The sequence below is a fragment of the Hyperoodon ampullatus genome (genome assembly GCF_949752795.1).
Source record: "Hyperoodon ampullatus genome assembly, chromosome: 19".
In the NCBI taxonomy this organism is placed as follows: domain Eukaryota; kingdom Metazoa; phylum Chordata; class Mammalia; order Artiodactyla; family Ziphiidae; genus Hyperoodon; species Hyperoodon ampullatus.
The window spans coordinates 10,239,207-10,264,856 of NC_136932.1; the positions used below are offsets into that span (position 1 = coordinate 10,239,207).

At 46.8% G+C, this 25,650-nt stretch overlaps 2 protein-coding genes across 2 annotated transcripts in view; one reads left to right on the top strand and one right to left on the bottom strand.

Annotated features, from left to right (window-relative positions):
* The window catches only part of ITGB3 (integrin subunit beta 3), a gene marked incomplete at its 3' end in the record, with an annotated part of 49,711 nt that overhangs the window by 9,957 nt on the left and 14,104 nt on the right, over positions 1-25,650 (top strand). The window contains exons 2-10 of the mRNA XM_079726143.1: positions 5,484-5,569; positions 13,429-13,624; positions 15,152-15,404; positions 16,608-16,770; positions 17,631-17,792; positions 19,636-19,731; positions 20,143-20,232; positions 20,955-21,089; positions 23,173-23,602. Of these exons, the coding sequence (XP_079582269.1) occupies positions 5,484-5,569; positions 13,429-13,624; positions 15,152-15,404; positions 16,608-16,770; positions 17,631-17,792; positions 19,636-19,731; positions 20,143-20,232; positions 20,955-21,089; positions 23,173-23,602 (1,611 nt within the window). The remainder of the gene's footprint in view (positions 1-5,483; positions 5,570-13,428; positions 13,625-15,151; positions 15,405-16,607; positions 16,771-17,630; positions 17,793-19,635; positions 19,732-20,142; positions 20,233-20,954; positions 21,090-23,172; positions 23,603-25,650) is intronic.
* On the bottom strand, positions 21,303-21,943 carry STMP1 (short transmembrane mitochondrial protein 1). Its single transcript, XM_079726223.1, has one exon. It carries the CDS (start codon positions 21,907-21,909, stop codon positions 21,766-21,768), a length of 144 nt encoding a protein of 47 aa, XP_079582349.1. The 5' UTR covers positions 21,910-21,943; the 3' UTR covers positions 21,303-21,765.

Genomic DNA, 25,650 nt, shown 5'->3' on the forward strand with positions numbered 1-25,650 from the left:
AATCTCTGCCTCTGTCTTTATACGGCAGCGTTCTCATTGTCTGTCTTCACGTGGTGTTTTCCTCTTGTGAGGACATCAATCATGTTGGATTAGCGCCCACCCTAATGACCCCATCTTGATCACATCTGCAAAGACCCTATTTCCAAATAAGGTCATAGCTGTAGGTACTGGGGGTTAGGACTTCAGCAAGTCTTTCTGGGGGACACAGTTCAACCCGTAACACGTTTTAATATTGGTCGAGGCAAATTGTACACAAACGGCTTCTGATGTTAAGTACCATATTTAATTGGCTCTGATGCACTTTGTTTTTAAACATTTGAAAATCCCTGAAATCAGCATGCCTCCTGTACGGTAGTTTGGACTCCCTACTGCTTTGGGCGATGCTTACTGAAGCTTTCTGCTCAGAGCACAGAGGTACGTGTTACCTTGAATCCCACCTTCCTGTCTTCTTCCCCTTCCTTGGATTACTGAGCTGCTGCTGCATGTAAATGAAAGAACAAAAATAAGATCAACTTTCTTAACAACGTGTTCTAGAGAAACCACTTGTTGCATCCATAGCACCGTTAGCCTATGTTTTGTTCTTGGATGACTCACCCAGCCAGGTGACTGCAATGGAAGATCAGGCACTGCCTGAGTCACCCAGTGTCCCCATGGACCTATTTGAGAAGTCACTAGTCAAAGGTCAGTGGCGGGGCTGGAGACCCAGGCCAGAGCTCCTCCCTGCAGATAGTAAGAGAGATGTCCATGGTGTCTGCGGTATGGACAGTCCTCCCTTCCACTGAACACCTCTCCTGCTGACTGAGCCCTCTCCTGGAGTCCCCTGGCCTCACTGGGGTGGCCCGTTCCTGGCTAATTGGACAGCATATCCTCAAAATATCTCTCATTGACTCATTATGACTTCCGCTGGTTCCAACTCCCTTCCTTGTTCCCTTTTTTTTCTCCATTTTCCCCACCCTTTGTCTCTCTTCTGGTTCTGTGAATTGGGCTGATGTGTCAAACCACAGCCTTCTACTTCTACTTTCCAGGCAAAGTTCTTTGCTGGTCTTGTCTATGTTTTCTAATTGGCCTTCTCTTCTTGGCCATCCCTCCTAGATAATATTTTTGATCCCCTGCCTTCAACTGCGTGGGCCTCAGGATAAAAACAGCAACAATAAAAACAATAGCAACCATAGCAGCAGCAGCCTTTATTGAGAACTTTCTGTCTTGCCAGCTGTTGTGCTCAGAGTGTGACAGGGATTGGTTGCTTTATAACTACACTGGGAGGACCAGGGCCAGTCCTCCTGTTGCCTCGCTGTGGCTAAGCTGTCCAAGAAAATGGGTGCTAGGGGTTGTTAATTTGTTTCAGTGACAAAGTTCTGATGAAGATCCTTGATTCTCCAGCAGAGCCGAGTCTGGGCCTCCGAGGCTGAGCAGGAACATAGGCCTTATGAATGACTGGAAACAGGCCCAAACTCCTTCCACATGTTTGGGGGAAGGGGTGGCCTCAGAGCAACGGCTCATTGAATCAGCATGGCCCAGGCGCAGAGACTTCTGATGACTCAGTCACTTTCAGCCACTGCATTCTGGGGAACCTGCCTTTGGTCGCAGGTCTTGGTGGGGGGCATCCCAGGAAACGGGTTGGGGGGGGAATCATTGATTCTCATGAAATCAACCTGTGATTCATTAAAAAGGAGAGGTAAGGGGAGCTGGGTAACCGTGACTCCCCAGCCATGACTTCCTAAAGAATAAGTCCCAGCAGCTTATATCATCCTCTGGGGTCAGGGACTGCCCGTTCACTGCAGGGGGGCCTGCTGTTGTTTATTTCACATCTGGTAAGGCTTTCTTTTGTGGCTATGAGTCAAGGACTCATGGGGAAGTGCTAATTTGAGAATGAATGGATGGCTAAATGGATAGACTGGGAAAAGTTTTCAAAAAATAATTAGACAGCGCCCACACCTCCCACGGCCCTCTTCTCTCTTCTGACTGTGCCCGCGATCTTGTGCTTCTCTCCCTACCGAAAATCCATGTCACTTATGTCCAGAATTACTCCCATGGATGTAGATTCTCATGGAAACTTCAAAAAGGGATGCCTAAAATAGTGCAGGCTATGCTTCTCTCAGAACTCTTCCAATAAGGCAGTAAAGGGGGGATGAGTTCCCATCTGGCTGAGAAAAGAGCAGTTGTGAGCTAACAGATGGCCAGGCAGCCCATGTAGGGAGAGGCCTTCAGGCAGCCCATGTAGGGAGAGGCCTTCTGGATGCATTGCTGGTTCTGAACATTCAGGCATTCTGAATCTGGCAGCTCTGGGAAGATTGGCTACTTTTCTTCCATTAGAGACAGTACATGGCTGAGGGCCACGCCAACTCAGAGGTGGCATTGGTGCCTTAGGGCCAGGTCTGGAACCACCCGTAATTTCCACCTCGCAGTCCTCGTATCACACGCTTAGGTTGGAGTCAGTCAGAGGCTGGAGCCCCAGAGGTTACTCAGGGGCTCACAGTAGCCTATCACTTGCAGAATTTTAGGGTTGGGAAAGGCCTTTTTAAAAATAAATTTATTTATTTATTTATTTTTGGCTGCATTGGGTCTTTGTTGCTGCGCTTGGGCTTTCTCTCATTGTGGCGAGCAGGGGTACTCTTCGTTGCTGTGCACGGGCTTCTCAATGTGGTGGATTCTCTTGTTGCAGGACACGGGCTCTAGGTGCGCGGGCTTCAGTAGTTGTGGCACATGGGCTTAGTTGCTCCGTGGCATGTGGGATCTTCCCGGACCAGGGATCAAACCCATGTCCCCTGCATTGGCAGGTGGATTCTTAACCACTGTGCCACCAGGGAAGTCCTGGGAAAGGTCTTTGAAGTTAGACAGACTCAGGGCTCTGAGGAAATGTAGGGCTTCCAGAAGGCGCTTCAAGGACTCCACATATAACCTAGTGTTTTGTGGAGAACAATGAAAATTTAAATTGCCCAAGGAACAGTTTCAACCCATTTGCCTGTTTTATATTGGAATTCTATGCATAATTTGGAGAAATGAGCTCAGTTGCTTAAAAAACAAAACAAAACTGATCTAGTCCAATACCTCTCAATTTGCTCTAATATATATTTATTGAGCATCTCCTTTGAGCAAGGACTGAGGCTGGGCTGGGCAGAACAGGCCTCAAGAGGCTTAAAATCTACTGAGTGGCAGTGCTGTTAAGGCAGATACATAAATAATTATAAGTTGGGAATACTGGAGTGAAGAAACTGAGACTGAGAGGAATTAAATGACTCATCCAAGGCTATATTATTAGTGGGTGACTCAGTTAGGACCACAGTCTACTGACTGTGTGTGTTCCTTTTCTGTTAGGTCACTCTGCCCTGAGATGGATACTGTTAAAGTACAGTTTTCAAAGAGTTAAAACTATGATTCTCATACAACTATAAAATGAACATGTGTCAAAGATTTCATCCAACATAATGAGGGAACCAATAAGATGACTAGTTCAAAAGAGAATTCAAGTAAGGGAGTTATAGTCGGTCAGTCAAAGGAATGCTGAAATCAGTTACCTAACAGATTCAAAATTGGTTAATGTTCTACAAGGCAATCAACCTTAACCTTTGGGGGTTACCTTTTCTGGATATTTATGACAGAAATCACTTACGTTGCTGTTGGATAAGAATCATATACGTTGCTCTCCATTGTTGTTGGTTTTCTACAGGTCAACCTCTATTCTTACAGAATCATAAGATAGAAGTCAAGCAAATGTACACATCCCTGGAAAATCAGATAATCCCTAAGCATGGTGGGTCTACTAGTCAACCCTTTGCATTACCTTGAAAGGACACCCAGTACTCCCTTTGCCTATTTCCACATTTTGGATAATTTTTCTTAACAATATTTTGTGTATGTGTGTACACACACATTTGCTGGGTGTTTTTTTTTTTTTTTTTTTCCCCAGATGTTGAAAGGGAGTTCAGCCACGCTGTTATAAAAGGGACTGAGAGAGCTCCATAAAAAGTTTCAGGGACACTGGGAAAACATCACAGTGATGAGGTTGATTTCCCCCAAATATATTTGCTGGTCTTACGAACTGGGGGCAAGGGACCACTTTAGAAAATTGGATAAAGTAATTGTCAAGATAATTGGGTCATAGTAGGAATGGGTCTCCCTCATTCTGCTCTTTGCACAGTCGTCCCTCGGGATCTGTGGGAGATGGATTCCAGGCTCCCCTGACAACCAAACTCCAAGGATGCTCAAGTCCCTTACAGAAATAGTTTAGTGTTTGCATATAACCTTTGCACATTCTCCTGTATTCTGTAAATCATCTCTAGATTACTTACAATACAATGTGAATGCTATGTAAATAGTTGTAAATCCAGTGTAAATGCTATGTAAATAGTTGCTGGCACGTGGCAAATTCAACTTTTGCTTTTTGGAACTTTCTGGAATTTTTTTTCCTGACTATTTCCAACTCGTGGTTGTTTGGATCTGCGGATGCAGAACCCACGGATATGGAGGGCTGACTGTACTGCAAAAGGCCTTCCTGGGGCCCTGGAGGTTTACCTGACTGAGGCCAGGAAGGCTAAGCTGGGGGAAGGAGGGAGGATGGGGACTTCTGTCCAGGCAAATGTCTGGGGTTTGCTTCCTGGTTGGGCTTCTCAAGGCTCTTTTCTTGCCTCTGGTTGTCTCTGCTCCTCCCTGCAGCTTTTTCTCTGTCCTTTGACAGTATGAAGACTGTTCACGCTTGAGTGGCATTTTGTAGTGTACCCAGTGCTTCTCCTTTACCTCACTGACTTCTTTGCACAAATCCTATGAGACAGATATTATCACTTCATGGAGGTTAACTAACTTGACCAAGGTCATGACACCTAGTAAGAAGAGCATTCAGAATTCAAATACAGGTCTTCCAACTCCAAAATTCCATGCACTTCCAGCTTATATCAGTCAACTTTTTCTAATATTTCTGCGGTTTTCCCTAAAGCATTCTATATACTTGGATCCCAAGATATATGTATTGGGAAGCTTGAGAAGATTTGCTTTCCCCTGGCAGGCCAGTAGGACACCGCCATGGCAGTCACCCCCCACCCCCATATTTAGACTGTGTGTTAATGTTAGTGCATCCAGGCTCTGAATTCCCTGTGTAGCGGCTGTGACTAAGTCACTAGAATAATTGGAGAGAGGGTACGTTGCCATGGCTCTGGGCCTGAGATTTTCATTTGTACAATGCAGGTGTCAAATCAGTTGTTAATTAAAGCCTTTCCATCATTTATGATCTGACACTTGCTCCATCACTTGCCACCACAGTGACCTCATCAGTTGAGGGCCATGATGAGTTTCTCCTGACCTTCCTCATTCTCCTTCTCCCTTACCAAACAGCCTGTGTTTGGTAAATGTCTATGGGATGGTTAAGGTGTATTTGTGTGCATCTGAGAGCTGTAAACCTGGGCATTTGGGACAGCTGGGAAAGGATGGGGGAAGACCAGGTACTTTGTCATGTCAAATGAGATACTAATGCCTCTGTCTCTCTGTTGCAGGGCCCAACATCTGTGTCACACGAGGTGTGACCTCCTGCCAGCAATGTCTGGCTGTGAGTCCCATGTGTGCCTGGTGCTCAGATGAGGTAAGGAGCAGATATCCGACTTTATTTCTTCCCCAGACTTAGCTGCTTTTGTGTAGAGAGAGACCCATGGGGATATCTCCTTCCTCCTAAGTATACAAGCCCCTTGTCCCTGCTGAGCAAAACTAGGAAGAAGCCTTCCCATTGATGGGTGTCGAAGGGAGCTGTCATGGGCTGTTGCTGGGAATGCCATCCAGAGTGTATCGCATGGCCCCGGCCTTAGGCAGAGTGATTAGGCCTGCTGGCCTCTCTGTAGCCATTGCCATCCTTTACCACACTTTGCTTGATTTTTGTTGGGGTGCAACACCCTGAGAAGCAGGGCCTCGGGTCTCAAAAAGGGAGGCATGAGAGGGTTATAGGTACAAAGGGGATGTTGGCTTATGAACATTCCAGAACTTTTAAAAGGCAAGTAAGAGAGGGGTCTTGCACTTGTGTGGGGGGCTGTTTAGACAGAGGATCTTTTCTCTTCCCTTTTCCTGTCTGATGACTGGACCCCCATGGCTTTACATTTTCCCCTTTCTTTCTCCTCTTCCTCTCCTTCCTTCCTTCTCTTGGGAAGGTGTCAATGAAAGAGCTGGGCCTATTTGGTGAGGCTAGGAGGGTGACAGGAAAGGGTTAGCTGTGTCTAGGCAGAGGATTTGTTGTGTCTGGGGCCCTAGGGAATGAGTGTGTCTGAGGGAATGGCTGTGTTTGTGGCTGGGATGGGAATTTGGAGCTGGCAAGAGCTGGGGGGTGAGTGTGGCTGGAGAAGGTCCAGTGATTACAGAGTCTGGGGCTGAATCATGGGCCTGGTCCCCGGCAGGTGGTTACCTGAACTCCTGGCCTGGCTGCGTGTCAGCCACCTGAGGCGCCCTCTCTGTCCCTGCCCTCTGCAGCTCTGTGACTGCTCTAACTCAGGCCCTCATTCTCTCTGCTTCTCTTCCCAATCTGCTGAGTTTCCTAAAAAGGCAACCTCCCTGGAAGGCTGGTGGGGGGTGGGAGCCGAGAGGCTGTGTTTATCCCTCAACGAGAGGACAGCCAGAACGACAGAGGCCAGCCCAGCACACTGCTTTGGCCTCTGAGCAGTTCAGCACGAGAACTGCTTCCAGAGGCAGCTGCCCAACATCTGGGCCACACTGACTTCATTTAGCAAACGAAATATTCCCTGGGGCTGGGAGTTGGGGATGGGGCTGCGTTGAGCGAGCCCTTCCCCTCCACCCCCGCAGGTTCTCCACCCCTCTGGGCTGAACTGGCTGCTCAAGTGTGATGTGGCCTCCTCCCTTCTCATCTGCCGTAGGCTCCTTCCCTGGGTCACCATCATGATATTATTAAGCTTCTTTTATGAGGAAGTTGGAATTCTGCAGCTGAATCCTCGAAGAAGGAAGAGCTGGATGGGGAGGGTGCCTCATTGGATTGGATGGCCTGTAGCTGGTTGGAGCAGTGGGGTAGCCAGGGCAGAAGCCCTAGCATCACTCAAAAGATGCTGCCCTCTCTTCAACCCAAAGCAAGACAAAATTGGAGAAACTGTGGTTCAGAGGAGTCTGGGATTCTTGGAATGTCTGTCACCTGTCTTGATCTGCATAGGAACAAGCCAGGTAACTGGCCTGCTGAGGCCATGCTGAGGCCTGACCAGACAAAGCCCTTAGGTCATGTGACCAGAATTTGGAGATATATGTAGAATATTTATTGATGGCCGTGGTGAATTTTTTCCCATGGGGCATACCAAGGTGGGAGGAGGGAAGAAGGAGGGTGGGAAAGGCACCAGGTAGGATCAAAATATAATGTAGGACTAGCCTAGGGATGGGGGATGGAGTCAGAGAGAAGATGGGTGTATCCAGGACCAAAGAAAACTAATGAGAGGAGATAGATGGTCCAATAAGATATTTTCTAGGAGGATGGAATTTAAAAAGGAAAGTTTTTTTTTTTTTTTTTTTGTTTTTGTTTTTTTTGAGTGATAAAGTCAGATTTACTGCTCCGGATTGAATCCGTGGACAGGACCTAGGGAGGGGAAGGGGGACACAGGAAGTTAGTGAAGCATCCTCCTGGCCTTTGCTGAGTTCTCAGCACCCTGGGGAAGCGGGAGGGCCAAGGGCTTAGTGAATGACTACCGTTATCTCTCTAAGAGGGGAGGAGGGGGAGCAGTGGAGACCAGTGTGGGTTAACATTTGTCAACCAGGGAGAAATGGGAGGTGGGAATCCCGGACTGTAACTTGAACAGGACTGCTGTTTTTTTTCCTGAGGGCTTCCCCTGTGCTGACCAAGTTTAACTGCTGGAAGTGTCTTGGCTGTTGATTTTAAAAACCAAACGTGAACCATCTGGGCCATTTTGCACGTGATTTGTTGAATAATCAACCCTGGAGAGCCCTCTGCCCCTGCCTCTCCTACCTTGGCTGTTACAGGCGGAGTTGGCAGTGCCTGGACAAACAACTGGTTGGGCTCAGCTTTCCCTGGTCCTGGAGGACAGCAGCTCTGGGTGTGGATAGCAAGCCCTTGGCTGGGTAATAGGAAAACATAGCCAACGTGGATGAGTGCAGAGTTTTGGGCTCATCTGCATAGGGTGTGTTCTTGGGGGACTGGACACTGATACGGGTTGGGGTGGTGTGCTGTCTCTGGACTGTGAATCTAGCAGAGAGACTGGCTTCACAGAGAGGTTCAACTTGTGGTCTTGGCCTTGGTGGCATCGTGTTGGGATCTAGAACCTTCCAAATTTGCCTGCTGGTAAGAATCACCTAGGGTGCTTGTTAAATATAAAGGTTTCCAGGATGGACCCTGAACCTATTGCATCAGAATGGGTTGTTACAATAGCAAGTTTGGCAAATATTGCTAATGGAAGGGGCTGATCATTGGGGTCATGATGGGTGGAGCTGGAGTTAAGGTTGCCAGATAAAATACAGGTCACCCCAGTTAAATTGGAATCAAACAACAAATACTTTTAGTGTAAGTATGTCCCAAATACTTTTAGCATAAGTATATCCCAAATATTTACCAAATTTGGCAACCCTAATGTGGAGAGAAATACTAGGAATTCTTCTATAGTCCTGAGTGCACATCAGAAGGTAGACCTGCTCACACTCAGCCTGACATCCACAGATAAAACAAGAAGAATGGGTTTGGATCCCACAAAGAAGAAGACTCTAATAGGACTTACTTCTCATTTTCTTCTCTGCCTTTTTGGTGTGGGGAGGTTTAGGCTGCTGTTTAATTCCTTTTTAGTCACTAATATAATTTCATTCTCACTTCTCTGCTGCTTTTTCTTTCTTCCTATTTTTTTTCTTAATCTGGAGGGCAAACTCTCATCTTGAGTGTTTTGCCCCAATTTTTTATCATAAAAAAAAGGTATAGGGCTTCCCTGGTGGCGCAGTGGTTGAGAGTCCGCCTGCTGATGCAGGGGACACGGGTTCGTGCCCCGGTCCGGGAAGATCCCACATGCCGTGGAGCGGCTGGGCCCGTGAGCCATGGGCGCTGAGCCTGCACGTCCGGAGCCTGTGCTCCGCAAAGGGAGAGGCCACAACAGTGAGAGGCCCGCGTACTGGGAAAAAAAAAAAAAAAAAGGTATAATATTAAAAGTGCTCCTCCTTCTGTAAACAGTGGGGTGTGAGTATCAATAACCATAAACTAAAATGCTTTCCTTTTCCTCTCCTTTCTCTCCCCTCCACACCTCTCTCTCTCTGTATGTTCAAGTGATTTCTTGTCCTTACCAGATGTCAGGAGAACAATGTTAATTTTTTTGGATTGGAGGCATTTGTTAGCACTCTGGGGAAAACAATGTACCACGACCTATTGTTCCTGTCCTCCAAGAAAGATTATGCAATAATAGCAGTAGTTAGAATGGTAATAGTAAAAAAGAGTCACCTATTTGAATTTATTCGTTTATATCAGATCAAAAGGATTTGAGTCTATTTGACTTTCGTTGAGATTTTTATATTTTGAAAGCATTTCCCATTCACAGTTTTATCCCCTGTCCAACCCTGTGAAATAAGTAGAATAATGACAGTTATTCATGCTGTACTTTCCCAGTTTCTAAAATGGGATTAATGGAGAATGGGACTAGGAGCTGAATTCCCGCCAGGAGAGGGCTTGCTGCAGGGCTGGGACCTCCCACTGCTGTGCTCCGGCTCTTCCCCTGGGTCTTGGTTATCTTTGCCCTTTTTGTGTAACATCTGGTTTCACTGGGAACTGGAACTTGAACACTCCTCCCCCGCTCCTTCCAGCTTTCTCTCTGAGTAACCTGGACACATTCCTTTTACCTTCTCGGCCTGGGTTATTAAGAAAGGAATGTGGCCCAGATGTGTTGAGGTCAGTGCCTTGGTGTCCTTCTGGGACAGCAGGCTCTCAGGGAGAGCGTGGCCGAGGAGCAGGCCTGTTATGTTCCTGACCCCTGAGGTCAGCGACCAGAGAGGGAGGGAAGGAGACAGTGTTTGTTTCTTAGTGTTTAGATTTCTTCGGAAATTCATAACAAACCATAAGCACTGTCAGCAAGGCTTGGCACTTCAAACTTTCTTCTAATAAACACCGCCACGTTAGGAAATGGGGGTCAGGAAACCCCCTCCAAGATATTCTCTCCCTTCACCGATGCAGCCTGAAGATACATGATGGCCTTGCTGTTCTCAGTGTTTCCTGGGCTGCCCCTTCCCTCTCTCTCCTTCAGCATCTGTCTTAGTCCTGGAAAGGATCAGCAACTCAGGGCGTCTCGGTCCATCTAATCATTGCCTTTTTTGGAAGGTTTTCTCTCTGGGGTTTTGTGGGACCCTGGAATCAGAGATACAGTAGGGAGGTTTTTTTAGCAAGAAAGAGACTGCTTCCTGAGAGAGAAGGGCTGGGAGAGATGGACGGAAGCAGCAAGAATTGGGGCACAAAAACGTTAAGTGTTCGTGAGTTCTCCCTTCTGCCATTCTGTCCCTGGCAGAGGGACCTGGCTGGGTGAGGGGTGGGGATTTTCATCTCTCTGAGGAGCTCTGATGTCCTGTTGGGATCTTTTGAACCAGGAAGACTAAGTCTCATGTACCATTTCCCATTGCTGATGCCATTTCTCTACCTCAGACCCGTGACGAGGAAGAAGGAAGCTGCTGGCTTCTGGAAGCTCTTTCCACATTTTGCCTGGGCTAGGGCGGTCCTCATGCCATTTGGCTTCGTCCGTTCAGGCTGCTGTAGCAAAAATACCACAGACAGGGTGGCTAAACAACAAACATTTATTTCTTACAGTTCTGGAGGCTAGAAAGTCCAAGATCAAGGTAGCAGCAAATTCAGTGTCATAGATGGCCATCTCCTCACCGTGTCCTCCCATGGTGGAAGGGGCCAGGGAGGTGTCTGGGGCCTTCGTTTAAAATAAGGGCACAATCCCATTCACGAGGGCTCCACCTCATGACCTGTCACCTCCCAAGACCCCACCTCCTAATACCACCACCTTGGAGATTAGGGTTTAATATATGAATTCTGGGGGGGACACACATTCAGTCTGCAGTACTGTTGGTGTTGTTCATGGTCCCATCCACATGGGGAAGCCTTTCCGCCTATCAGAGGAGGGCTGGGCAGGAGTGGGAGAGGGACGTTGAGCATCGGGAGGGGTTTAAGCTACAGAGTCCTGATTTTTTGAGTATGGATGTCTCCTTGTGGCCCAATCCCTCTCCTGGAAACATGGCTTCCAGTCACCTGAGGGGCAGAGGAGGCAGAATGTTATCTATCCTTCCCACACCTCCCTTATCCCCATCTTGCATCCTGTTCCCTACCTGGTGCATTCTCAGGTGTGGCTCTTCCCGGGACTGTTTCTTCTACATTCCTGCTTCTCTGCCTTGATTCCCACTCTACACAGAATGCAATACAACTTACCGTTTTATGAGGATAATTACAGTCAGACAATCCACTGAGCATCTCACTTCTGCAACTTCTTAGCTCTGTAGCTTTGGGCAAAATACTTAATTTCTCCAAACCTTCGATTTCTTACTTGTAAGATTGGGTTCCTCATTTGTGAAACCTCCAAGCCTCAGGTTTGCAATTTGTAAAATAATAATAATTCCAGCATTACAGGACTGTAATCAGGAGGACTGCAGTAATCCATGTAAAGTGCTTCTTTTGGTACCTGACATGCAGTGAGTACTCCATACATGTTAACACTAGTTGTTTTGGGATGTTGGTATGGGTTATTCAGCTGACTTCTGGAAGTGGTTGTGAGAGGGGGTGGGTAAGGATGCGGGGGATTGTGGGGTTGAAGGCCTAGATATTTCGAAATAGGTCCAAGGAGGAGTTTTCTAGCTTTCCAGGCAGTTCCCCCAGCCTGGCAAGAAGCCCTTATGGGCTTGTGCCCACACGGTGCTGGCTAAGTTTGCTGAATGTCAGAGCAGGAAGGGACTGAAAACACCATGTCATCTAACCCCTTTAACAGGGGTGAACAGGTGAGGAAACTGAGGTTCAGTGGAGTGAAATGACTTATCTGAGGTCACAGGCTGGTTAGTGGCAGACCTAGGATTGAACCCATTTCCTGATTTCTAGTGTTCATTCTGATGCAGCATGTCCCCCGTTCGATACTCAGGTGGAAACACACACTGAACCCCAGAGGGCTGTGGGATACACACCGGGGTGTTTGGAAGGGCACTCAGTCTGCCATTTGGCCAGGGTGAGGGAGGAAGCTGAAAGTGATAGGACAGGCTCTGGTCAGTGGCTGGACATCATGGGATTTGCCTAAGCTTGTGAAGTTTATTCAAAATTAATTTATCCAGGAACTATTTATAGAACATCTTACAATAATAGCTAAGATTTATTGAGCCCTTACCCTATGGCAGGCACCGTGCTATGTGTTTTACACTCACTGTCTTATATGGTCTTGCAGAACATCCCTGTGAAGCTGGGGCTATTATTATTTTCGTGTTATAGATGAGGAAACGAAGCCTGGAGACTTTAGGTGACTCACCCTAGTAACCAGCTAGTAAGAGGCAATGCTGAGATATAGTCTCAGCCAACCTGTGCTCTTAGCCCCTGCTCTCTGCTGCTTCCCCATATCCTCCCCCCATCACTTAGTCGTCAGTCTCACATTGTGTGCTGGGAATAGAGGGGAAATGAGACACACATAGTCCCTGCCCTCGTGGATCTCACACCCCAGCCAGTGTTTTACCACAGTGCCTTCCAAACTGTTTTGACCCTGACCTACAGAAAGACGTACATTGTGTATCATTATTTATTATACATACTATACCCTACTCCCCAACATATAAACCTTTCCCGGGACTTCCTTGGTGGTCCAGTGGGTAAGACTCCACGCTCCCAACGCAGGGGGCCCGGGGTTTGATCCATGGTGGGGGAACTAGATCCCACATGTTACAACTAAGAAGCCCGCCTGCCACATTGAAGATCCCTTGTGCCGCAACTAAGACCTGACGCAGCCAAAATAAATGAATAAAATAAATAAAAACTAAATATTAAAAAAAAGAAGCTTAAAAAAGATTGAAACTTAAAAACTTAAAAAATAAATAAATAAACCTTTCCCAAAACAATATTTACTTTTACAACTTACATACTTTGATACTTTCTATTCTATTATGTTGCATTTTAATAAATTGGTGGTTGAGACCTACTACATTGATTTTTGAGACCCACAGGTGGGTTGCGCTTTACAGTTTGAAAAACACTGGTCCAACAGGCCTCTTATTGTACTGTTCCTCTTCCTACCTACCCATCCAAGAACAGGCACTCACCCAACCTTTCTGATGCCTCAGTCTCCCCCTTCTGTACAACAGGCCTAGGGGCTATCTTAGGAAGGACCACACAAGTTCATTTATGTTGGTTTAGCTCCAAAGTGCTGGGTAAGCTCTAGGCTGCTGGGATGTGGCAGAGCCTGCAGGAAGCAGAGAACCACCGTAGCTCTGATCACAGGGCTTCCTCTCGTCTTACAGGCTCTGCCTCCGGGCTCGCCCCGCTGTAACCTGAAGGAGAATCTGCTGAAGGATGACTGCGCCCTGGAGTCCATCGAGTTCCCCATCAGCGAGGCCAGAATCCTGGAGGCCAGGCCCCTCAGTGACAAGGGCTCTGGAGACAGCTCCCAGATCACTCAAGTCAGTCCCCAGAGGATTGCACTCCGGCTACGGCCAGGTAGGGATCCTGCAGAAGTAGCTCACCGTGGAATTGGGGTGGGAAGAGAAGGATGTGGAGGGAAGTGTGGGCAGGAGAATGGAAGAAAGTGGAAGGTTTGGGGACTTGAAGTCAGAAGATCTGAGTTTGAATCTTGACTCTTCCATATATTAGCTGTTTGACTTTGGGCAAGTTACTTAACCCTTCTAACTCAGTAGGTACACAAAATATGTTTGTTTCTTCTTTTCCCCAATGCCTGTTTTACCCAGCATACAGCTTTTTATTGAGGCTCAAGTGAGTCTAAGATGAGAAAGCAACTTGTAAGCTCGTTCTCCATGTAAGATTGGGGCAGGGCATGCATGGGGGCAGAGAAAACAGAGGCAGGAGACCTTCAGAGGGAGGAAGGATTAGGCTAAGAGACAGGATTTTTTTTTTTTTTTTGAGACAGGCTTTTAAAAAAAAATTTTTTTTTTGGCTCCATTGGGTCTTTGTGCTGTGTGCAGGCTTTCTCTAGTTGCGGTGAGCGGGGGCTACTCTTTGTTGCAGCGTGCAGGCTTCTCATTGCGGTGGCTTTTCTTGTTGCAGAGCATGGGCTCTCGGCATGTGGGCTTCAGTAGTTGTGGCACGTGGGCTCAGTAGTTGTGGCTTGCCAGATCTAGAGCACAGGCTCAGTAGTTGTGGCTCACGGGGTTAGTTGCTCCGTGGCATGTGGGATCTGCCCGGACCAGGGATTGAATCCATGTCCCCTGCATTGACAGGTGGATTTTTTTTTTATTAGTTTCTGCTTTATAACAAAGTGAATCAGTCATACATATACATCTGTTCCCACATCCCTTCCCTCATGCATCTCTCTCCCTCCCACCCTCCCCATCCCACCCCTCCAGGCGGTCACAAAGCACCGAGCCGATCTCCCTGTGCTCTGCGGCCGCCTCCCAGACAGGTAGATTTTTAACCACTGTGCCACCAGGGAAGTCCAGAGACAGGCTTTTCTGAAGGACTCATTTTGACTTTTCAATTAAGTCAAGAATTTAAGAAAGTACCTTCTACGTGCAAGGCGTATATTGGTAACTATGGGATTCAGAGAAGGGTGGGACATAGTTCCTACCTTTTACAGAGTCTGAAGTGTAATAACTGCCAACACTTCTGTGATTCAGGGTGGTAGACCCTTGGGACCCAGAGGACTAGACAGATGAGGATTTAGAGAGGGTGGAGACTTTTAGAATGGAAAAGAAGAGGTTAAAAATAGGAGGGTCAAGAGATTGGAAGAGGAATAGAATTGCAAGGGGAGAGGAAAAGGGACCAGGGCTTTCAAGTTTGGTTTGATTAAAAAGTTACTTCAGGAAATTCCCTGGAGGGCCAGTGGTTAAGGCTTGGTGCTTTCACTGCCAGGTCCCGGGTTCAATCCCTGGTCGGGGAACTAAGATCTCACAAGACAAGTGGTGCAGCAAAAAAAAAAAAAAAAAAAGGTACTTCATCCCAGCTGTGTCCAGATCTACTTAAGTCTTAGAGGGAGAAGAGGAGAAGAATTAACGTCCTTCTGCCTTGCAGATGATTCGAAGAACTTCTCCGTCCAAGTTCGGCAGGTGGAGGATTACCCTGTGGACATCTACTACTTAATGGACCTGTCTTATTCCATGAAGGATGATCTGTGGAGCATCCAGAACCTGGGTACCAAGCTGGCCTCCCAGATGCGTAAGCTCACCAGTAACCTGCGGATTGGCTTCGGGGCCTTTGTGGACAAGCCCGTTTCACCATACATGTACATCTCCCCACCAGAGGCCCTCAAAAACCCCTGCTATGAGTAAGTCTCTCTTCTAGAAGCCAGGGCAGCATCTCTCCCCATTGCCCCAGACAAATCCAAGTCCTGCTTCCTCTTTCTAGTCTAGGGTAGCTTTGTTGGCTGCCTTCTGGCCAAATCATATCTCCTCTCTACCATGGTCTCCCTGGCTGGCAAGTGGGCCAACCCATTGATCTGGAGTGTTGTATTAATAGAGTCCAAGGCTGTTTGGAGACCTAGAAAGGAAATCCATCAGCTTCTTGGTCTAGGCCACGAATAAATAGTATAAGTAGTTAGAGGAGTTATGATTTCAGAATGATTGATTCCATTGCTATTGTCATCATTGTCCTCGTTATCCAGACTATGAGTCCTGCAGGGTTAAAATGCAAGGAATTAAGTCCTAGAGGAATAGGAAAGAGTGGAAATGATATTTGTTGAGCCCTCTAATAGCATAAGTTGATGTGTCCCTCTGTTGAGAGTTTGACTTACGACTGAATGGCTTATTTATTTGTTGGAGACTATGCAAATCCATGGATTATAATTTAAAGTGATGGTCACCGAGCCTGACAAGGTATGAATTTACTTTTTAGATTCGAGAGTTATATGATGTGCCTTTTTAACCTTCTGTCTGGATTGTAAGGTTCCCCAGAAATTGTGTCAGCCATCAATTAAACAAACCATTGGGCTGGGGACAGAAATCTCCTGTTCGGCACAGGTCTATCAATTTATTGATAGTTCAGGGACATTGTTATTGATGAACTTTTGCTTTGTTGTTGTGTTAATGTTACTTTAGAGAAGTGTGAAGTATAAAGTGATAGCAACAACAACTAGAGCCTCACTGTGATCTCAAAGCTTTACATCTATTAACTCATTTAAGCCTCACAACTCTTATGAGATATGTGTTATCATGTCCCCACTTCTTTATAGGTTAGGTGTAGAGAAGCTTGCCTAGGGTTCCATGACTAGTAAGTCAAGGAGCTGGGATTTGAACCCAGGGAGTCTGGTTCCACAGTTCACTCCCTTATCCTCTGATCTAGCTGGAGATTAGGTCAATGTGATGCCTAGGTAATTTGAAGGGTTTGGAGTCTTAAACTGTCTGGGTAATGGTAGTTGTATAGAACTCGCCTGGGCATTCCACTGTCTATATCTGTCCCCCTCTTTTCCCTCCCACTCCCCATGCAGCCTTTTCCATCAGATGTCTGCTTAAATCATTCCTTCCCTCCCCAGTATGAAGACCACCTGTTTGCCCATGTTTGGCTACAAACATGTGCTGACGCTAACGGACCAGGTGACCCGTTTTAATGAGGAGGTGAAGAAGCAGAGTGTGTCACGAAACCGAGATGCCCCAGAGGGTGGCTTTGACGCCATCATGCAGGCTACCGTCTGTGATGTGAGTTTGGAGGGCATGGAGTGCCAGGTGTGGGTGGTGCAGATTAAAACGGGGAAGGAAGTGGCTCAACTGTGGGGATTTCTATGTGAAATACGAGACAGGAACTAAACAGAGCTTTGTACAATTTGAGCAACAAGTTGCTCCTGATCAGCAGCCTCTGCTTGTATCCGCTCCCTGGCCAGAGCTGATACTTTTTTTTTTTTTTTTTTTGCGGTACGCGGGCCTCTCACTGCTGTGGCCTCTCCCGTTGTGGAGCACAGGCTCCGGACGCGCAGGCTCAGCGGCCATGGCTCACGGGCCCAGCCGCTCCGCGGCATGTGGAATCTTCCTGGACTGGGGCACGAACCCACGTCCGCTGCATCGGCAGGCGGACTCTCAACCACTGCGCCACCAGGGAGGCCCATGAGCTGATACGTTTTTGAACCTCAGTGGTCCCAGACGTTTTCTGGGGAGAGGATCTTCTCTGGACGTGTATCAGAGTCAAGGCTGGGTTCACTTAACCTCAGCAAAGTGGGCAGATGTCCAGATCGGATTTCTTCTAGCCCAACCCAGCTCTGCAGATGCAGATGGGTTTCTAGATGGGCCATGTGATTATCATTGAAGAAGTTCTATTTGGAGTTGAAGTAAGTGTCTTTCAGCTGCTTGAACTAATGAGCCCTGAGACTGTTTTCCTAAGAGAACAGAAACCCCTGAGTTGGAAAACTCTAGCTTATGTTCCAAGGACTTGACTGAGGCCCTTCTCCAAGACAACTTGTCTAGCCCTTCAGATGGGGAGCTTCTTGGGTCTTTATTTTGTACCAGTGACATGGCTAAAGTCGCTGTCTCTCTTTTGCCTTTTTTTTTTTTTTTTTTTTTAACAGGAGAAGATTGGCTGGAGGAATGATGCCTCCCACTTGCTGGTGTTTACCACTGATGCCAAGACCCATATAGCGCTGGATGGAAGGCTGGCTGGCATTGTCCAGCCCAATGATGGGCAGTGTCATGTGGGCAGTGACAACCATTATGCTGCCTCCACTACCATGGTGAGATTCTCGGTACCACCTATGGTTCCTATTCACTCTGGCCAGGACTGCCCTAACCCAGGCAGAGTCTTTGTGTGAATATGAAAATGGCAGCCCTTCCTCTGGGCAAGGCTCAGGGCTCTTTTCAGCTCGCCCTCACCTTTCCCACCTACTGGACACCCTCATCCAGGGTACCACCCGTACAGCCATTAGAGATGGTCCTGACTGTGGTCGGTGTTACCACTGCCTCCAGCACCAGCAGCATCGTCATGGCATCCAGAATGGACCCAGAGGACTTTTGCAGGTCCAGCTGGAGAGCAGGCCATCCTGTCCACTGTGCATGGATTAGCCCCTTCTTGGAATATCATGCTCACTTGTGGTTATTGGAAGAAGACAGAGGAAAAAGAGACAAAGATCATCAAAAGCATAGAAAGCCAGTCCTGTGAGGAAACGTTAAAGGGCTCAGAGTCATTTAGCTGGAATAAAAGAAGGCTAAAGGATGGTTTAGCTGATACATGAGAAGACTTTTTTTTTTAATTTATTTTTTATTGAGGTAACATTGGTTTATAACATTATGTAAGTCTCATGGGTACAACATTATATTGCTACTTTGGTGTATGCTACAGCATGCTCACCACCAAAAAGTTAGTTTCCATTTGTCACCATACAGTTGGTCCCCTTTACCTATTTCTCCCTCCCCACAACCCCTTCCCCTCTGGTAATCACTGCTCTGTATGAGAAGACTTCTTATAAGTTGTTTTCTGTATAAGTTGTTTTTATTTAACCATAGAAGGTTAAATAAGAGGAGAGGAGTTTACATTGAAACAGGAGAAATTGCAGTAAGCCATAAAGAAAACGTAGAGCCCTGCAGGATGCTGATACTCTGAGTATCTAGAGGGAGGTGTGAACTCTTCATTTCTTAAACACAATATAGCAACTACCTCATCTAGGTGGCTTAAAGGTACATCTGTGAAAAGGAACCTGAGTTGCATGATCTCATGAGCTCCCTGAAAGGTCTAGGATTCCAGGGACATGTTCATAATTTACCAGCACCCCCATTTTGGCTTGAATTCTTTGGTGTCAGCCATATACAGGTTGAGCACTACCAGGCAATGGGCGAGTCTGTAACGATTGACACCTAGTCTATGCAGGGCCTTACCAGGGGCCAAGGGAGATAACAAGACTATAGAAGGTCCCACCCTTAGGGAGATTTTGGTTTAGTCCGAGGAGATGTGGTACCAATAACAGAAGATGCATGATTACTGCTAACTGGATAGAATAGTTGATGAGGATTTTAGGTATTCAAAAGAGGAAAGCTCATCATGAACTGGGATGATCAGGGAAGGCCTCCTGGAGAAGGTGGGACCTGAGCTGGATCTTAAGGAAGGAGGAGGATTACCAAAAAGAAGGCCACTCGAGATGGGAGAAAGACAGTGGGCCAGCTCAGTGGTAAGTAGAAGGGGGAGAGAGGTGAATGATTGGAAAGGAAGGTTGAGACCACATGGTGAAGGATTGCAAGCAACAACCCAAGGCATTTGTCAGTAGCTGCAAAATGGGAGGAAGCTTCAAAACAACGAGGTCTGGCAGTACCTGACCCAGGGAAGCTGCTCCTTGGTACGAATACACTGAATTTGAGTAGGAAGACAGAGGTGCTTAGTTTTGGCACTACCAGCCTGTACCTCTTTATCTATCCTTAGAACTCACAACTGGGTTTGTGTTTGCCTCACATTGTCATGGGGTGAAAAGGTCTAAGTCCCACCACTGTCAGAGCCATGGCCCAAATCACCCAAGTCCTAAGGCTTAGAATCCATGGATGTATGTGAATAGACTTCTTAACTAACCTCCACATCCCCTCTTTTCATAGGATTATCCCTCTCTGGGGCTGATGACCGAGAAGCTGTCCCAGAAAAACATCAATTTGATCTTTGCAGTGACTGAAAATGTAGTGAATCTCTACCAGGTGACTATGCCTTTGGGGCTTCCTGGAGTGGGAGTGGGGCCTGTGATGGGTGGACTTGTCTCAGGGAACCAGCCCACACCAGCTCTGGCCATGGTCCCTAACTGGGAAAGACCCAGGAGCTCATGATTCCTCTCGACGGTCTCTCTCCTCCAACTTTGAACCTAGCAGGATAGGGGTGTTGATGTTTGCAGTGGTGGAGGAGAGTAATTCAGTGGGGAGAGGGGTGTGAGAGGTTGTCTATAATTTTGCTCAGTGCTGAAAAACTGCTACATATATTCCTGGCAGTGACAAGTAAAATATCCCATCCTTCCCTCAAGTTTCATTTCAAGACCCTCAATCTGATTTGAGGAGGGCTTTTGGAGACCACCAGCTTCATCAGTCATCCCCGGACATCTTTGTCTTCCTTTCTAGAACTATAGTGAGCTCATCCCAGGGACCACAGTGGGGGTTCTGTCTACTGATTCCAGCAATGTCCTCCAGCTCATTGTTGATGCTTACGGGGTAAGTGTCTTACACTGGGAATGGGCCTGCTAAGAGTCCACTTCACTTGGCATTACCCAGGAGCGCTCAGATTTGGGAGTCCTGGCTGCACATCCACCATGCAGCTTTCACTGCCTTCCTCTTATTCTTCCAGAGGCCAGGAAGTGATAGCCAGTGCTGGGAGGACGGCAGCCTTCTGAGACAGAAACGGCTCAGAAAGGAAGGCTAAGGAGGCTTAGGAACAATGGGGGAAGAGCTTAGAAAAGATGGAAGAGAAAGAGAGGGTGGGGATGGTGATGAGGAAGAGCAGGGCCCTGAAATTGAGGGGGGCGGGGGCAGAGTGATGGAGATCTGGGCCCCAACAATAGAGCAAAGAGGGAGCTGAACCATGGGGAATGTGAGGTTGATGAAAAATCAGGTAGAAAGTGCTACTAGCCAAGGTGACCAGTATTAGCACTCCCTTCTTGCACATCCGTGAGGCCTGCAGGAGGGCGTAGCTGGTTTAGATTTTACCCAGACTCACCTAGAAGCAAGTGGAGAAAGAGAGAGAGCAGGTCTTGGGCTGGAAATATAGCAGGAAACAGGCTCCTAGGGATGCTCTGGCAGCTTGCAGGTGGACCTCAGCATCTGGCACTGCAGGTGAGTCCAGGACCATCTGGGAGGTTTTGCTTGGGATGTAACTGGCTCCTACTGATTTCCTCTCAGCCCATTTTCTTATCTTCTCTTGCCCTTTTTCTGCTCAGAAAATCCGCTCTAAAGTAGAGCTGGAAGTGCGTGACCTCCCTGAGGAGTTGTCCTTATCCTTCAACGCCACCTGTCTCAACAACGAGGTCATCCCAGGCCTTAAGTCTTGTGTCGGACTCAAGATTGGAGACACGGTGAGGTGGGCTGGGCAGGGGCTGAGGCTGCAGCTCTGACCTTAGCCTCTGCCCCAGAGCGTCTGTGGGCACCCACCCCTTCCTTCCCTGTACCTTCTTTCTTTTTTTTTTTTTTTTTTTTTTTTAATGAATAGCAAATTGATTTATTGGTTAAATTAGCAACTATGGAGCATCCTGACAACAACATAAAATTAGTGGATAACTCACCAGATACTGGCTCCTAGATTTTCATTTTAATTACCACTTTGAAACAACATAATTTAGTACCAAAGGTTTAAACACCCAGTATAATTGCTAGACTGTGAAATCAGCATAATTTATATCTCATCAGCTATACAAAACTCATCAATTTTTCTTTTGAAAACGGTAGTAGAAATCCCAAAGAATAAGGGAGAGACTACTAATTAAAGGCCATGTTTACTAATCTAGCACCATAATTCCATTCTCAGGACCTCCCAAGTGGCTGGAAGGAGGAAGGGAAGAAGCGAGGATGTTGGAAAAGTAAGGGCTGTTCTTAACTTGTGGCCCCATTTGTGCTGTAAGGCAATGCAGGGTCTAGCAAAGAAGAAAATTGCTGAGGCTGGAGATGAAAACAAAAGCTTTTGGTTCAGATGGTAAAGGAGGCCCTCAAGAACAGCAGAATCAGTTTATCCAGGAGGCAATGCTGGAGTCAGCCTCATGAACTAGGGGGTTTCTTCTTGGCATCCACGTCCTTTTTAATTTCTTCAAGTTTTTTAGCCAGGTTTGGTATGTCATAGTTCTGAGCCAGATACATTCCCACCACGTTGCCAAGAGTAAATCCAAGCAGGAACTGGAGCATAGTGTCGGCAAGGAGGACGTGTAGGTCAGCTGCACCTCCGTGGGCCGTCCGAGAGTGCCTCCCCCGGCGCGACGGGCGGAGCCCGCGGCCGACTTTGTACCTTCTTTCTGAATGTCCTTACAAGTGAGGTGTAATGGAGCTGCCAGCCTTTTCCTCTGAGGCTTCTGTTGCCTAAACCTTCTCTATCCGTTAAGTAACTTCACCATCAGGATTTTTTAAAACTTGCATTTAGGTTACCTCTGTTTATGCACAGTTGATTGCAAATGAAAATATTTCCACCTTCAGCCCCTAACGGGTCTCCAGCCTCCCCTAAGGTAATGCCTTTCTTTGCTTCACAAGGTAAAACGGCAGTGTCATCTATAAATATTCATTGACCACCGACTTTGTGCCAGGCATTGTTCCAGCTGCTGAAGATTTGGCAGCAAACAGAATAGGCAAAAATAGCCACCCTCGAAACTAACACAACATTTTAAATCAATTATACCCCAATAAAAATTAAAAGGAAAAAAAAAAATAAACACATACACACACAAAATACCCACCCTCCTGGAACGTCAGAATGCAAATGTTCATTTTGCCTCTCCAGTTCGTCTATAGTTTTCCTTCCTTAGTGGCTGGTTCTTCTCTGCTTCTGCCTTAGGGGAGAGGGGTTGGTGAAAGGGGTGGAAAAAAAGAGGGGATATCTATAGCTATATCTACATCATCTCTGTCTATATATCTGTTTCCATCCATCCATCTCTCTATCTTCTAGGCACATGTGCACATACCCTATGTAAAAAATATTGGCCTGGAACATGTTTGATTGCATAAGTGATGAAATGTTTTGTGGAAATTGCACAGTAGACCCTGAGCCTGTGGTTGGCCACTGTGTGGTGTGAAATAGTGCTTTGTATATCTTGATGATATTACGTAATCAGTCCCACTAGCTTATTTGGCCACGGCAGAGCGTTTGCAAGATCAAAGGTTCTTTTCTGCTTGAGCTGGTTTATTTTCACGTATGGAATTTTAGAAAAAAGCGATCTCGTGATTGTAAACCATGTCTACACCCAGCCAGATATGCCCCAACTGCACAACTATCCCCAGGCTCTTGCTTTGGCTTTGCAGACCGTGGTGGTGGGAAGGCTGAGGAACTCCAGCTTGCTTGGGGACAGGACCCCCAGTTTGGGTATTCCTGGGCAGGGCAGGGAACAGCTTCTTTCCCTCCAGGGCTGGAGTGTCAACAGGGTCCACCTGTGTCTGAATGCGATCTTACTTTCCATCCAGGTGAGCTTCAGCATTGAGGCCAAGGTGCGTGGCTGCCCCCAGGAGAAGGAGAAGTCCTTCACCATCAAGCCTGTGGGCTTCAAAGACAGCCTCACCGTCCAGGTCACCTTCGACTGTGACTGTGCCTGCCAGGCCCAGGCTGAGCCTCACAGCCACCACTGCAACAACGGCAATGGGACCTTTGAGTGTGGGGTGTGCCGCTGTGGGCCTGGCTGGCTGGGGTCCCAGTGTGAGTGCTCAGAAGAGGACTACCGTCCCTCCCAGCAGGACGAGTGTAGCCCCCGGGAAGGCCAGCCCATCTGCAGCCAGCGGGGCGAGTGTCTCTGTGGCCAGTGCGTCTGCCATAGCAGTGACTTTGGCAAGATCACGGGCAAGTACTGCGAGTGTGATGACTTCTCCTGTGTCCGCTACAAGGGGGAGATGTGCTCAGGTGAGTAGAACTGCACACCCCTCCCGTCCTGGTACCCCCACACACTCACACATCTGCAGCCTCTAGAAATGGATGCAGGCCAGGGCTTGAGGTGGGCACAGGAAGGCCCGGGGGCAGAGCGGGTAGATGGTGTGCCACTCCAATGGCAGGAAACAGAAATGAGTTTCTCTTTAATCCTCTCAGCTCCCTCTGCCCTTGCTCGAGGGGCACAAGGAAGAAAAATGAACATCTGCTTCCAGGGACTTCTCTCCTAGAAGAGGGTGGGGAGACGTGGGGAAACTTGAAAGTGAAGATAGTTTTTTTTCTTTTCCTTCATCTGCCCTTCTGCTAGTATTTTGTCACTGGTTCCTAATCTTTTCGAGGATATGGACCAACCCCTTTTTAAGTTTAAAAAAAATCACTGACATCAGATGAATGGATAAAGAAGATGTGGCACATATATACAATGGAATATTACTCAGCCATAAAAAGAAACGAAATTGAGCTATTTGTAATGAGGTGGATGGACCTAGAGTCTGTCATACAGAGTGAAGTAAGTCAGAAAGAGAAAGACAAATACTGTATGCTGACACATATATATGGAATTTAAGAAAAAAAATGTCATGAAGAACATAGGGGTAAGACAGGAATAAAGACACAGACCTACTAGAGAATGGACTTGAGGATATGGGGAGGGGGAAGGGTAAGCTGTGACAAAGCGAAAGAGCGGCATGGACATATATACACTACCAAACGTAAGGTAGATAGCTAGTGGGAAGCAGCCGCATAGCACAGGGAGATCAGCTCGGTACTTTGTGACCGCCTGGAGGGGTGGGATAGGGAGGGTGGGAGGGAGATGCAAAAGGGAGGGGATATGGGAACATATGTATATGTATAACTGATTAAATTTGTTATAAAGCAGAAACTAAAAAAAAAAGAAAAAAAACCTACAGTGAGGTATCACTTCACACCAGTTAGAATGGGCATCATCAGAAAATCTACAAACAACAAATGGTGGAGAGGGTGTGGAGAAAAGGGAACCTTCTTGCACTGTTGGTGGAAATGTAAATTGATACAGCCACTATGGAGAACAGTATGGAGTTTCCTTAAAAAAAAAAAAAAATCACTGACAGATGGTAATTAAATTTTTAGTATATATAGGTTTGGAAACTACATGATGTCAGAATATGCAGTGAAGTTAGTAACAATTATTTATTTATTTTCAAACAATTATTTTACGTGAATTTATTTTTTCATCACAAAAGACGTGGAAAATAGTAGTGTATATGCAAGATATTGGAGCACATTTAATGTGCCAGTATACTTAGGACAATGACTGGAAAACAGTGAGCTCTTATTAAATGTTGGTACTATTTTGTTATCACTATTGATACACTATTACTTTTTGTACTCTAGATCGCTGTTGTCCAATATGGTGGTTATTTAAATTTAAATTAATCAAGAGGAAAGTTTAAGTACATTTAAATCTAAATCAAATTCAATAAAAAATAAAAAATTTCATTTCTCTGTCACTCAGGAGCCACATGTGGCTAGCTGCTGCCCTTTTGGACAGCACAGATGTTTATTGGATAGCACTGCCATAGAGAGTCCCAGCCTGCAGATTGGGGGTTATGAATTTGAGTCCTTCTACCTGCAGGTTACTGAGTTTTGCCCTTCTCATTACAAAATTCAGTAAAATCTTGAGGCCCACTGGTCATCTGAAGCTGGTTTCACATTGCCCCAAAGCCCACTCCTGGGGTACTTCGCCAGCTAGAAGAAGTCCAGCTAATGTGAATGTAATCTTTATCTGCAGACACACTGACAACACTCCCAGAGGCAGTTAGGCAGTCTGAGTTGTTCCTGGGCACTGGGGATACATTTCTGCTGGGCTGTAGTCACTGTGGCTTAATCCCTCTTGTGAGAGATAGATTGGAGATATTTGCAAATTGGTTGGGACCGGTTTGTGGGTGTATTGTGTGGCCAATCAAAGAGAGATTATAATCGGCTTCTGGGGTGATCAAATCCATGACCCAGATTGGCTTCACTTGCATTGGGGTTCTAACCAGCTG

Excerpts from the sequence above, each read along its gene's own strand:
- STMP1 (XM_079726223.1), bottom strand. The coding sequence starts at position 21,909 with ATGCTCCAGTTCCTGCTTGGATTTACTCTTGGCAACGTGGTGGGAATG.